The 15,614-nt window shown below is 38.1% G+C and overlaps 1 protein-coding gene across 1 annotated transcript; it reads right to left on the minus strand.

The window, feature by feature from the left end:
- Positions 1-5,214: 5,214 nt before the first annotated feature.
- On the minus strand, positions 5,215-15,390 carry LOC104534976 (cysteine-rich hydrophobic domain-containing protein 1; the record flags this gene model as incomplete). The annotated part of the gene is made up of 5 exons (XM_010182957.1): positions 5,215-6,512; positions 7,449-7,508; positions 7,736-7,792; positions 10,180-10,335; positions 15,336-15,390. Coding segments are annotated over 5 exons (379 nt in total), but the record flags the coding sequence as incomplete, so codon positions are not given.
- Between the last annotated feature and the right edge of the window lie 224 nt (positions 15,391-15,614).

Consider the following 15,614-nt stretch of genomic DNA (forward strand, 5'->3'; position numbering starts at 1 on the left):
GTTCTGAGAGGCCAGCGGCCCTGAACCTCACTGTGGGGGATCTGGTATGGTGCTCTGCAGCCACAGCCCTTACAGGACCACAACCTTGGTTTAATAACCTCCCAAGCTGAGCCCAGCACCTGAGTTTTACAACGGCACTATCTGGCAATGTGGAGGTCAGAGTCTTCTAAAATACCAAAATCTTCCTTAACCATTCACTGTCTGGTACAATTAAGGTTCCAGAGAGTTTCAGCTACTGAAATAAGCTCCATGTGGGGAGCCGGAAAGCACAAATTGTGACTCTCTTGCCTGATGCTCACAGGCCTCCAGCTCGGAGCTCCCTGCAGGGCTCAAGGTATTCCAGCAGAATTTCCAAAGAGGTTTTCAGAACGGGGGGCAAATAATGCTGCTGTTTGTGTTCACTGCACAAGTCCTAACAGCTGTTCTGCCCCTGTAGTGGTATCTGCAAAACGGTGGTGCTTAAAGAGTTCAGTACTTGTTGGGTGAGATTTACATGATCCATTTCTGGCTGTGCAGCTCATCAGTGAATTTCACATTTTATACCCCAAAGATGTAGAGTCTGATGGTTATTCTTCTGCAATTCGCAGTCATCTGGTAGCTTCTGCTTTGGAGTAGCTGTACAGGTCTGTACCACCCTCTCAATTTCAAAGCTCTGAATTCCATCAGTACTACATGGAAACTTAACAGCAATGTGATTTTCAACACAACTCAATGCTATAAAAAAATTATAAAGAACCATAAAGCAAGTTACCTTTTCCACGCAATAACAAATAACTCTATCAAAAAGTTATCACAGCAGCATCTTCTCTTTGCGGTTCAAGTGCAGCTATGATCCGTTTCTCCTCACTGTCCCCTGCTTTCTGCTGCAGGTAGGAAGAAACACTCAGCAAATGCTCATCATAGCAATTGGAATAGGAATTGGACAACTGTTCCACAGGACCCCAAAGCACACTGAGAGTGGACCCCCAAGCTCCCCAGCTACACACTACTAAGGGTTTCAGATTAACTGGTAGGACTTGTAGCAAGAGTGTCTGTTGGGAGCTCATATAAACTAGAATTGACTGAAGAGAGCAACTCCAAAATTTATCACAGAATGGTGATGAATCAGATATACAACACAGCCATTAGGTAGACAAGTGTAATCCTTTAAATTTAAGGGATCGCTTTTTTTTTTTCCACATAAGACAGGGAACCATCTGCATTGAAATACCTGGTGCCTTAGCACTGAGCCATTATTGGAATATCTGATTGTTTCTGGACACCCCTATTCAAGGATAATTCAAACTAGAATAAATGCAAGCAAATACAAGTAGGATGATCAGAAATAAAGACCTTTGCTTTCGAGAGGAGACTAACATTTAATTTTGTCTAGCAAAGAAGAAGGTTTAAGTCTCTATAAGCTTAACTAGAAAAATAAACTGAGCTGGAACACTTTATTTATGCTGAAGAACAATACTGACATGACAGATGTATAGAATTATAATTACATTGGCACAGACATTATAGTCAGCTTTGCTACCGAACAGTTCTGAAACTGCCTTCCAACAGTGGAAGTCAGGGCCAACTCCCAAATATTCTTAAAATGGACCTTTGCAAGTAGTTCAGGCAGTTACATCTCATAAACCCTAAAAGGGGATTAGCGTCATGACTCAGACCCATGATCCTGTATTTGGCTTAGCGCCATGACAACATTCTCTAAATTTCTCAGACAATATTCATGCTTCAACAGCACATCAACCCAGATGCTCCTCTATTTGTCCAAAACAACTGAGGACACCAATTTTCAACAAAACCCTTGCATGTGCCCATTTCAGGAATGCAGAATTTTCCCCTCAGGGATGAGCTGAGGCTTTGATTTTAAGTCCTGCTTTTCACAGTGATAGAGGCAGCCTGTTACACACACAAAAGGCTGCACTGCCCCACATTCACAATCCTCTGCAAAAGCCAATGATTTATTTTGCTAACACACGCTCTTCATGCTCAGGTTAAGCTCTTGTTGAGCTGCAACTATAACAGCACAGGAGAAAACCCTGATTTTGGAGAGGAACACTGCAGCAAGAGACTCCTACGGGAAGTCCTCACAAGAGAGAGTCTGTAAGCCAATCAACCAAATTATCTGCAGGACTAAATGTGAGGATTATTCTGCAGTTTTCTTTTTTTGGAAAGCTTTCTAAGTCTTGTTCTTTAAACCAGTCGAACCACACCTGAAGTCCCAATGCAAGCACCTGATCTGGTCATATCTGAAATATGTCTCATTTAAAGAAACTCCACCGCTATCGCCATTTCACCACCACACTGCTACAGAGGGAGATGCAACAGATTATTTTTGTCCCCTCATAAACACATTGCACTACTCAAAGGTTTTCATCTTTCAATTTAATTTAAGAAAAATGTCTCAAAGTGATTAAGCAAGTCTGACTTCCAGCCTCTTTCATGGCACAAGCTAGTGCAGTGAACTGTAGAAAGCGAGCTCAGTTAGAATTTTATTTTAATTAAAAAAAAAAAAAAGAGAAAACTCTCAAGATGTGAGGTCCTATTAAAAAAATGGCTGTTCATTTGTAAACAGAATAAAAGTATTAAGAACACAAAGTTTCATACAGCTCAAACAAAACCACTTTTCTTAAGCAGTACAAGTAATTTTACAACACCATGAGAAGAAGGAGAAAACAAAAAAAATGGCAGAAGAATCACATAGCATTGCTTCCTAAAATGATAAATTATTTACAATGAATATTAATAGCTTGACATTTTATTGCTCCAATGGTAGTGTGCTGACAAGTTAATGTAGTAAACTGGGACAATAATAAACATGGATTTATGGTTTTGCATATGGAATTTTGTATCTATCAAGGAAAGTATAGAAACTTTTCATATTTATCAAGACCTCACCAGATGTAGCAAAAATGGTTTCTGTTTTAAAGTCACCCATCTACAACTGAATCCACACTTCCCAGACTCGTCGGTGCATGTCGTGGAGCACTTTTTTTCTCCTCCTACAGTAAAACAACCTCACAGATGCAGGTGGGGAAATCAGTAGGTGAGAGCTTTGATGCTCTGCCAGTATTCTTTAATACTTCGATATTCCTTAGATACAAAAACTTACTAGATACAAACCAAAGTATTTCCTAGATAAAAACTAGGAAGGAAAGTTAGTGTCAACATGTTTATACAAAAAATTAAACAATGACCTGGTAGACAGTAACTGCTTTTAAAAATCTGCTGCAAACTCTCACTCCTGAGGGTTTTTAGTTCCCTTTTCTCCTCACTCTGCACAAAGTTTTCTCTTTTGCTGTAACCAGTCAAGGCACTTTCTTTACCACTTCCACTACACTTTGCTAGCATTAATCTCTGTTATATTGCTACAAATCTGTTCTCCAATCAACAAGTATCCTCCATAAATAGGTTTACCAATCCATGCTGACTTCTTGTTGTCAAAAATGAGATTTCCAGTCTCATGAGATATAATTACCCCTGAATGGTTTTATATTAAAGCAAAGGATAGCCTAGGCAAAAAAGAACCTGTAGGAAGAAGTGCACAGAGTTCACAGCAGTGCTAGAGCTGCCTTCATCTTTAAATGACCTACGGAACCTGTCTTTCAGATGCAAATATAATACTGGTGCTGGTTTTGCATGTTAATGCAAATTCATCTACTTATTAAACATGGAGCTTACTGTAAATGGCAGTTTTGGCTCTCATATTCTTTACTAGTTGCTTTATGGCCACATATTTAAATGCCTATTAAAACACAAAAAGAAGAGACTCTTTCATGGTTTGAAGACTATACAATTAATAATTAAGGACAAAATGAAATGTATAGAATTTGCATACTTAAAATGTAAACTTGAAAAATGAATATTCTGCGCTGCAGTGCCCGCGGTGCCTGGGGCAGACCCAGAGGCAATCTGCTGTGGGTAAAGCCGCTGGCAGCACTGGATGTGGCCAGGCCCATGGGAACGGGACAAAGGGATGAGGGCGGGAAAGCAAAGCCGAGATCTTGTCACATCTCTGGTCACATCCCAGGACAGGGTGGCCAGGGAGCAGCCCGGAGGGACTGGGGGCTCCTGGTGTTTGCTCAGGCACAGCACTTCACAGAAACCAGACAAATCGGGCGGAGAAATTCTGAACTGAATACAATGAGCTCAGCCCAGACCGAAGAGAGTTGCTGTCAGCAGCAACACCAAAGGCCGCTCAGCACTCACCACTGGCCATTACTACAACTCTCATTCAGCTTGCCTGCTCTCTCAGTTAGAGAAGAACATTTTCAAAATAAGAGTCAAAATAACAACCTGCTGAGATTTCTTGAGTTTCTTATGCAAAAAATAAAAATAAAAAAAGAAAAAATTACTAACAGAGTTCTGGTAAACGGTAAGAAACTTCCATTGTTCTGGTAATTAAGCTAAGCTCCCTTCATTTATAAGGGAAATACATAGAATTGGGTGTGCTACTTCAGTTTTGGTTTACACTGCATTTTTCTGCCATTAAGTGTCTGCTCTGCTTACAGTTAACATCCTAAAAAAAAAAAATACATTGGAGAGAGCACTTTGCTTGGTTCTGTGATAGAAATCTGAGTTGCAAAGTGTAGCTAACATTAAATTCAGACAACACAGTAGTTTTTTTACTCATTGTTACAAAAGCAATTACACAGTCAGTTGTCACCAACCTACCAGTCAAATGGAACCTCTGCACTACGAATACAGATTTCAGACTCTGAAGCATAAGTGAGTGACTGGAAATTACTGCAAGCACCAGAGTCTGACACTCAGCTATGCAGTAAAAACAGCACAAAATCTGAACTGAAGTAACAGCTTGCATAAAACTGGCCTTCTGTAAACACTGTACAAGAAATCTGGCCTACTACAGTTATTATCATCCAATGGTCTTACAAATACTGTATTTTAATAGAATATTGCATACTGAAGAGATGCAAATACATTCAGAGAAAATCCCAAGTCACTCTGAAACTAAAAAGCAACTTGGGATGATGTCGCAAGGACTCAAGTTGCTGCAAAGAAATGCCCAGACACTTCCAATGATTCACAGCTTGCAGACACTCGGTCATCTGCTGGTTTTTCTCTGATTTCTTATTTCTAGTTAGGAAAGGGAGGCATTTTGCATCAATTTTTATTTGCTTACTATTATCTGGTGGTCTTGCTTAGGACAGCCATTACAGGAAGTTTTTCTACAGTTACTTCCCTTCCTGAGATGAGCCAAACTCCATGAGACATCTGTGGCTCTTCAGACTGTGCCTGAATGCCAAAACATATGTGTGAACCCTTTCAACTGATCCATTTCCTCCCATCACCATATTTTAAAACACTACTCTGATTTAGATAGAATTTTTTACCACCAGAAAGGATGCCGTGTCACTTTACTGTTAAAATGTTGAAGGACTATCACACCACAAAAATAACTGAAGTGTCACTTCAGCTTTGGTTTGGCTGTTCCAAATTTTTCTCCTTAGTAATGAAGGTCTCCAATTACGAAACATTTTTTCCATACTTAAAAAAACAAAACAAAACTTGACACGCATGTATTTCTAATTCAAAAAGAGGCTTTAGGATATTTTGTAATAGCAGCCGCCATCCAAGCCACAAATGCAACTTTTTCAAAAGTAAGCAGTATTTAAGCTTCCTATTTCAGGTGCTCCAACCACCACCTGAAATACTTTTTAAAAAAAAGACAGAAATGCTATGCATTTTTCATCCATTTACTAAACAAAGTGCAACTGAGCCCTACACATCTGATAGTATGTACAAACTCATTATGGCTTTACCATAAAAACAGCATGTGAATGGGTGTATACAATCAGAGGGATACTAGCAAACGTCATGAATAAACCGATGTTGGACTGTTGGCAATAGAATAAGAGCTATATTACAGTCTGTAAACCTTGGCATACCATGCTTTACATTATGCAAAGAGTCAATATTTACAAGTCCATAGTGGGTAAAATAATTAACCCCCAAATGTAAATGATGATTTTGCAAAGTGCAGGACAAAACCAGTGCTGTTGATTGCAAGTCCTATGCAAGCACGTTTTACTAAAATCATTACTACTAGACGCTTACCTGGACATTTCTACTGAGGGTTTATAGCATTGTGACGTTTAGAATGAAATACAGTATGACATGGCATTAGGATGCATGTTTGAGGACAACAAATATAGAAATGAGTAAGGCAGCATGCTCAGAACAAGTTTAAGCAGCACTGATGTTAGATCCCTAGTGGCAACTATACCAGTTAATGTTAAAAATTCAGAGTGCAACATAGAAGCCTCATTTAACATAAAAAAAAATGTGCAAATTGTTCTCTTCTTAAAAGAAAGTAACAGAGCAAGGAAGATATTCTACTGAAGAACGGTTTTAAGTCACAGCAAAGTAGACCATCTTCTTTCCAAAATCATCTACAAGGCACTAAGGGTAGAAAATTACAGGTAACACGAAAGACCAAATGCTGTTCCTCAGTCAGGTCGAAATATGGGATATTTTGGTAAGAACTCTATTAATATTACCTGTTAAAGAAGGGAAAAAGAGAAGAACATAACACAGTAACCAGAAAGTTCAAACCTTCAGCACAATTTCCATGCAACATTCGCTAATAGATAAGACTACACATATCTGAGATATTCTGCAATGTTTCCCAGAGTAACAGAGCAGGGGTTTCATTCATTCTGAAATACAGGGTTTCTGGATGCTTGACCTTTTTTGGGGCGACTCTTTTCTTCAAGCCTACACAATCTTGACAGCTATACATGAAAGTGGATGAAGGAGTAGTGGGACTGCAGAGTATGACGGTGGTGGAGTCACCATCCCTGGATGTATTTAAAAAGCAGGTAGATGAGGAACTTAAGGATATGGTTTAGGGGGTAGACAGGAACGGTTGGACATGATGATCTCAGAGGGCTTTTCCAACCGAGCAATTCTGTGATTTAAAATTCTGCTTTTCTCACTGGACTGTCTGTCTTGGTTAAAACTTTATGAAATTCAGAACTAGCAAAAAAGAAAAAAAAATCCAGGCAGAAAACACACTACTCTAAAAATGCAAGATTTCGGCAAAAGGAATGTGAATAAAAATAATTATTAATACCATTGGAAAAGGTGGATAAGCATTAAAGAACTACGGCCTGGTGTGGAAATCACACCAATGCACAAAGTTCCAGTGCGTCTCCCTCACTACAAGTAACAGACCAAAACAAGTGTACCTGCAGTGCCAATGTAGGATTGTTATGAAGAGAAAACATATTTAGTGGTGACACTTTCTAAGTCTCAATCTATGCCATGGCTGCTCTTGGTAAAAGTGGCCTTCATGGGTGTACGTCAAACACAACTGCACGTTTTCTTTTTTCTTTTCTTCGTGTTTTTTGGATAGGTGACAGTCTAGTGAGTTAAAGAGTTTCTCTATAAAATCATACTTTGAATACCAAGTAAGTAACCAAAAGAATACTTACATACTCCATCATATTGCTAGTTTCACATTTCCTTTTACTCAGCTTCCAGTGCAAACCGAGCTATGAAAATAATTATCAAAGGATTAACGCATACCACAGCACTGTTTCGATGAGTAACGTAACAGCAACATCAAATTATTAGGATCTGGAACACTTCAGACACAGGTTTTAAGATCAGTATAAAGTATGGAATTATTACAAGACTGTAAAATTCCTACATGCCAATTATGCAATAAAACCTTACTATTCTTAAAGCTGAAGAAAACAAGCACTCTAACTTTTCTTACCTTATGATATAGTCTGTTATTTTCCCATTCTAATAACTTCTGAATTGATCTTCTAGTCTAAAAAGTAAGTCAAAACTGCATTATAAATGGTTCAGTAGCCAGCTTCATCCAGAAGAATCTTACCATTGCATTTCTGGCTTAAGATTAATTTAAAATAAGTTAGCTTTATAAAAGTAGAACCAAGCAAAAGAAAATTTTTAAATGGAAGTCCTACCACTTCAACTCCCCACTCCTCAACAGCAAATCTTCTTAAGAAAAAGAAAACACCCATGGCGTTTTTTTCTGAATTAACACCACAGAATTCCAGCTCACAACAAATGGTGCCTGTATTTTCATCTCTTGGATACCAAAGGACATATGACCTTCATGTTCTGCTCTTTCCACAACTGTAGGAGAGGAGATGATCTTTAAGAGTTTCAGTGATTTTTTAAGGCCATGAAAAGACCACTGCGATGATCTACTCTAGTTTCTGCATGCTATGCCACAGAATTCCAAAATTTCTTTGCTAAAGCTAATAATGGCAGGTGAGCTATACCATCTCATTAAAAATTAACTAATCTATCCAACTCTGAGTCAAACACTTAATGGTGGAGAATCCACCACTTCTTTTTAAGTTTTACCAGTGCTGAAGCTATCCGTGGAGTAAAAAGTACATGTTGCCTGTTTCAACCGTCTTAGTTTCATGTTCCAGCTCTTGGATCTCCTAATGCCTTTGTTGTGAGATGAGTGGATGGCGACTGGCTGGGCTGGAGTTAATTTTCTTCACAGCAGCTTGCACAGTGCTGTGTTTTACATCTATGACTAAAGTAGCGTCAATGTTTTAGCTATTGCTGAACAGCACTGACCAAACGGATAACCCACACCACGAAACGTCATGCTCAGCAATAGGACTGGGGGCTTTTCTTTCCAAAGCAGCCCATTGCCCAGAGCCAAGCTGCACATTGCTCTGCTAGGGTGAGGTGGTGAGTGATTTGCCTTTGCAACACTTGAGGTTTTCTCCCCTTTTTCTCCTTCACTCACTCAACTGCTTAAACACACAAGGTTGGGGTTTGTTTTCTTTTTATACTTTTGCTCTTTTGATTCTCTCACCCATCCTGGTTTGGGATGGGGGAGTAAGCAACTGGCTGGTGGGTGCTTATTTGCTGGCTGGGGTCAACCCACCACAAGAGCAAATTAAGAACTACCTCATAATTGTGATTGCTAGAGGGATCAAATCACTCTAATATATACATGCAAACACATCCACAGAGGTAACGTGATTTTCCCTACTCCTACTTGGTACATATTGTTTGTCGCTTTGACAATTACATTAATGCTGCAACATCACATGGGAATTATTCGGATTTTCACTAGCACAACCATATTAAATATGTTTTTAAAACTGCAGATATTCCAACTGTGTATCTCAAGCATATTCCTCTGCAATAACAATGTTTATAAAGGCAGTCAATGCAACTTATTTTCTTGAGCAAGTTGGAAAGTTTGGCAAAACACTTCTGGTTTATTTTCTCTGAAAAGAAATGCATCTTCCTTGGTTTTGCTTTCAGTGTGTTTTATTAAATATCATGAACTCTCAAAAGCCAGAAATACTACTTTTTAACAGATTTTTACTTAAGATCTTTTCCTATAATTAAATGGACAAGTGTGAGAGGTTTTCTTCCCCTAGTGCACCTATGTGCTATCTACATTAGTGCATCGTAAGATTTTATGGCTAAAAAATTTTTAAATTATGTAGCCACAAAGAATATCACTACACTGTATCTGTTTATGTACTTCCTAAACATTTACTGTTGTGATAAATCAATTCTAAATGCACACCATAGAGGTAATTAGGATCATGTTTACCTGATATTGCTAAAGTGCTTTTCAGAAGTATTACTTTGGACCTGATTACAAGAATTGTTAATGTTCTCTTGAAAATAAATGAAGGGAAGTCTTTAAACTTCCCAAACAAAAAAGCCCCAACAAATCTGTGTTTCTTCTTGCTAGAAACAGCACAGTAAAATATGGCAAGTAAATCTCAGCTCAGAAATGTTATGGTAAATATTACATACAAAAAGTTATTATTGATTTAAAGAAATATTTATTCTGGGGTGGGGTAGAGGGGTGTGATGGAGTAAAGTAATTTTAACTCCATTTCAGACAGTCTTTGAAGGTCAACGTCCCATGAGTTCTGCACTCATTTAATTCACTTACCAGACGTTTAGAAATCCTGTAAATCTAGATTATCATATCCATCCTGTTTGAACCGAGATGGGATTAGCTATTCCTAAAACTATTCAATTGCTAATTTGGTATCATTTACTTCATTAAGAAACATTTTTTTATTTTCTAAGGAATGGAAAACAGAATAATGGGGGGAAATAGGGATGATACTACTAAACATTATTTAATATTATCAGTCATTGCAAGCTAAATAGAGTAAGAATGCAACCTGTACTTACTCTTTTGTTAAGACAGACAACAGGCCACAGGCTACAGCCCAGTGTGCAGCAGCAGCACAGACAGCCACAAAGCAGCCATTTCACATTGACGGGGAGGTTTTTCCTTAAACAGGCATTCACGCGGCTGATGCTGGTCTTGAATTCTTCTGGGGCAACCTGCAACACAAGCACTGAGCTTCAGCAGAAAGCCATTACAGGTGGATTTTCTCAGTAATTGCCTTGACAGATTAAAATTGATAATGGTATTATTATGTTTCATATACAAGGTGACTAAAATAGTGGTCACCCAGTGAGCATGAAAAGTCACTTTCCTTTAACAAATTCATTATGGTGCATGCTTTGCAAAAATTTGCATTAAAACAGTAAACACTGCTTAGATGAGCAGCCTCATCCTTGTTTACTGCACCATTAATAATTCAATTGTCTTGATAACATAGCGTCCCCAAACAAAAGCAGAAGTGGGACACTGCTGTACAACACACACACTGGCTACGTTGACCAAAAAAATGGCAGAATGACAGATATCTGGTTTCCAAGGGAATGTGGAGCAGCTTCGTAGTAAAAACATTTACACATCACATAGAAAAAAGTGTAATATTGTCCAAATTAATTTCATAGCAATGCAAGTCTACACTGTGCCCAGGTGAAGGTGAACCTCTATCCACAAATAAATTCCTAACATGGTCCATAAAACCATGAGGCCACAACTTCACTTGTGGTTGCTTCCTAAAATAGGAAATGCATCTTGTACAGATCTTTATTCATCTTTATGAATAAAGCCTAGCTGTTGATAAACAACTTATTTAAATTAAGGAATCTTCAGCAGAGCTTACTCAAATAATATTTTCTGTATATTGCCGTTGCAGTTACAGTGGAGAACCACATTTTCTATCAGAAATAAGATTCTCTGATAGTAGCAAGTTTCTTACAAAAAAGCAAGAGCACTTACCTATTTATATACCCCACATTCCTCATCTCTCTACAGAATCTAAATAACTTATCTCTGACAAGTCAAATACGGATTCGTGGTACTGAGTTTGAGATGTTACAGCTAAGAGTGCCAAAATCCAGCATTCGAACCCACAAAGGAGAATAACCAGACCCAACTCCAATAGACTTGCCTAGTCAGGCACAACTCAAAAAAACCTTAAAAATCTTTCCTAACTACTTGCCATGTTAAAGAAAAAATCCCTAGAACTATGACAAAATTCTTCCAACCAAGCAAACCCAACGCTGTTCATTTGATTCTGCAAACAAGGGCGGCCACTACAACAAAAGCGTTAATTTAATGACAAAGGCTCCTTTCAGCAAAGGAGCAAAACTATGAAACAGGAAATGGAGAGGACCTGATTCTGCTACCTCCGCCTATTCACAAGAGCTAAATTCATTAAAACATTGCAGGAAAGGGAGTAAATAAATACAACATCTGTTTCCTGGCCATTCAGATCACCATGCAGTAGAGTCAGAGGTCAGCTGGGTCTGCACACAAGCCAGGCCTACAGTCAGTAATATAAGAGCATAATTTAACTGTGGTTATTTTATAGCTGGAATTAGTAAGTATACAGAAAGTAATTCCTTTTCAACTAAACAGACCTCCCCCAATATTAAATACATTTTCTTATAATTATTTATACATATACAAATGGAACAAGTAAAAAATTTTCTTTAGACTGACTAGAACATCAACAAAAAAAATAATATATATTTTTTTCTTGATCCATTAGTGCTTTTGCAATGAATCCTGCTAAGAAAAGAGAACGTTGCCTTTTCTATCAGACACAAAGTTTACCGGACCATGACAACACCACACCCTAACCCCAAAATACAGCTGTACCAACCTACCAAAGACAAGGGAATTGCATGATCTAGAATTCAGTTTAATGTAAAGAAACCTTATAATCAGTGATAACATCCGACATGGAATCAACCAGATTCTTAGATCACAGCTGGCAGAAGAATATGGGACATAATGAGAAAGCACTGGGATGGTGAGATTCCCTATTCCTGTGCTACTTTTAAGGGAGTTGCTGTTCACACCAGGTTACTGGTTTGGTGCTACTTTCCAAGAGCAGCTGAAGTCCTCTCCTTCCCGCAGAACACAGCACTGCAAATGGCTAAACCAGAAAGCTGCTTTGGATGCCACCCAGAAACAGGGAAAATTTCAATTTCAGAAATTTCAGCATGAATTTTACCTTAACGCAAAGCACCGCTACTACCTGCTAATGCACCAAATACCTTCACATAAAGGTGAATCACTTAGCTGCAACGTAGGAGGAAACTACTTAGGATGGCTTTGGCTAACCCAAACCATTTGACATATTTCTCCCTTTAGGAAATGTGATAACAATAAAATACTTCTGTCAGTCAACAAGATATCTTCATTTGAAACTAAAGGAACCAGTCCCACGACCAAGATAAGCCTCATTCTGTGATAAATAGAAGCAAAACACAGTTTTGTTGCACTCAGTTTACAGCTCAGTTAAGCATCGTTATACAGTGATGAAGAACAAAACATATGTAACTAAAATAACTGTTCTAATTAAATAATAAAATGGTATTCAAATGAAACAGTCACCAAAGAATTTCATTAATTTTCTGGCATGATTTTAAATCTCTCCTTTCTTGCAGGTACAGTGAAAGGTTAATATGAAATCGCCGATGCATTTCAAACAAACAGAGAATTAACAGCACCTCCTGCACCAAGAAAGCACCCTAAGAAAGTGCAGTTTTGAGTAATTTTGGAGAGTCTCCTGGAAAGTTTCCATCTGAGTCTTGAAAAGAATGAGATAAGTACATAGCTCCTGGCTGTGCAGTACACCTTGTAAAGAGACATCAGTTCCTTTTAGGTCTTTAAGGGAGGGAGGAAGGGAAAAAAAAACCCACAACATAAAAGGAAAGGAGGGGGTGTCATAATATTTTACAACAGGATGCAAGAGAACCTGCAAACACAGGAAGAGAGCAAGTAAAGCCCAGCAGGCCTGATCTTTCTCCTTCAATCATGGTGATCACAAACCCTATCCATCACATGTTGCAATGTGAGCACAATACCAAGAACACGTTTTAAGGCTTACGTTTCCCTGCACTGCACAGTAATCACTGTGTAGGACCCTGACTGTTTTAAGATCGGGGCAGGAAATTCCACTTTCTTCCTTAAGGTTCATTGCCTTCATCATTTTCTTGTAACCTGCAGCAGCGTGTGCTATTGTGCCATACACCATGAAGAGTATTTTCTTAAAAGCTTTTAAATGCTTGTTTCAAAAGAATTACTAATCCTACAAGACTGTAGCACACAGAATTTAAATTTAGGCCAAAGTCCAATCACATTTGCCTCTGTATTAAGTGTAGTCAAATGTTTTCTTAAAACACTCCACTGAAAAGAACGCACTTTTCAAAAGTCTAGCTCAGTATTTATAAACCAGCTGAATCTCGTGTCTCATCCTGCAAGACAAATATTAAGTCAAGCTAGCTGAATTAGCTAGGCCCAACATCTGACCTACCTTGTACTTTCCTTTATTGTTTTATTGTCTATGTTTTATACCCAAATACACACCTCCACCTCTCCCCCCAAAAAAATCAACAAACACGTCTCAATTGAGTATTTAAGATGTAATTATGTGCATCTTAACTCTAGTCTAATTTACAGTAACTATCCAGACTCTGCAAAAACAGGGAGACGAGGAGGTAGAGTAGATGGGTGAAGACAGAGGGGTATTTCAGATTTTAACAAAAGAAAATTACTGGAAGGTTTACTATCATCATTATGTAGATGGGCAAACTGAGGGTCAGGAAGCTTAAGTAAATTCCTAGGACTACACAGTCTGTGCTTCTGGAAGAAAAGCGTAGCTAGATAGATTTATCTATTTAGGATTTTTATCATGCATTGGATAATCATCCTGTGTTTGAAAACCTAGATCTTCATCTGCATTTATTAAAAAGAAAAACAATACCACAGAGAAATCTATCAACCCCACCTAATGGCTTTATCTTTTACACTCCATTAGCAGATGGGATATATTATTATTATCAATTAACAGTGAACGACAAAGCGATTAATCTTAATGTTACACAGACATTCTGAATAAAGTATGATATTGCCTTATATTAGCTGCGTACTAATGTAAGTTCACGGCAAACATTTTAACCACAAACTGTTAATATAAACAGTCACTATGCCATTCATAAATTGTGATTTAATAAAAAGTAAAAATCTGTATTTTAAGAACAGTAAAAGATCTTCAAGTGGCGTACTAACTGACTACAATGCTTATTACTGTAAATTATTTATCAGGGTATTTGAAGAAAACCTACTAACTGGAAAAAACTTACCGAGTTTTCCTTTTCCACAGGGGTAAAGGTGACTGACTGCCATAATCAGTGGAAGCAGCAGATTATTTATTTATTGCAATTCATTACAGTATTAAAAACCAAAAAACCCACAGCTGTGGGTTTTAATGCCTTTCATGGCAGTGCGTAGCAGGCAGTAAGAAAACTGCTACCTCATTTGATTTGTGTGTGTGTGTCCCCCATAAAAGAGAAATAATTTATTTTCAAGGTCTTCTTACTCAGAAAGTCCCAATAATCCACATATGAGAAAAAGATAACAGGATATCAAGACTCTCAAAAGAAGTATAGCTATATACAGCAAATCGCTGCAAAAAATCCAAATAGCCACCTGCTCTTTAACTGCACCACTGTCAAAAAAAGCTGGACAAATTCAACACAGGTATTTGATTCATCATACTCAGATGCAAATGGAGGAGGAAAACCCCAGATGGATTTGGCAGAACTAGGAGACGCCATCCAGCTGCATTTTAGGATATTGTTAATATGACTCAACAGCTACCGCAAGAGGCTGCAGAGGTAGTACAGCTGTATGGAATGACATTACAGAGAGTAGTAAGGGCCAAATAAACTTTTTCTGTGTTCAGAATGTCAGTAATGGTAGCAAACATTACAAATTATTTTTTTCTTTTTTTCAAAGCACACTGTAGGGACTGGTCAAGCACCAGCTGGTTCATACAGGACAGAGTTTTAATTCAACAGCGTTCAGCGCAGCGCTGGCCTGTGCTGCGGATTCATGAGCACGTATTTGTAACAGAAAGCACTGGATGCACTCGATCTTTCCATTTAAAAGAACAGTTTAATCTCACACTTACCTTCCCTGTCAGAACAGAAGGAAATTCTGTATCAAACTTGTTGCTCAAGCCAAACCTTGAAAACAAAAGAGACAAACAAAATATATTCCACCTAACTTACTTTGTTTCCCTTAATAAAAAAACTAATAGATTTTGTATTTAAAAAAACCCCACTATTATTTTGCCTTACATTTACATTATTTCATGAGCTCTCAATGTAAGTTTATATAAAATCTTGTGTATCATCCATAAGGTCACAGAGGAATATAGCTCGTTGCCTTACTTCAATACCTTCAAGTT

This window comes from Mesitornis unicolor, unplaced genomic scaffold, assembly GCF_000695765.1.
Source record: "Mesitornis unicolor isolate BGI_N332 unplaced genomic scaffold, ASM69576v1 scaffold33064, whole genome shotgun sequence".
In the NCBI taxonomy this organism is placed as follows: domain Eukaryota; kingdom Metazoa; phylum Chordata; class Aves; order Mesitornithiformes; family Mesitornithidae; genus Mesitornis; species Mesitornis unicolor.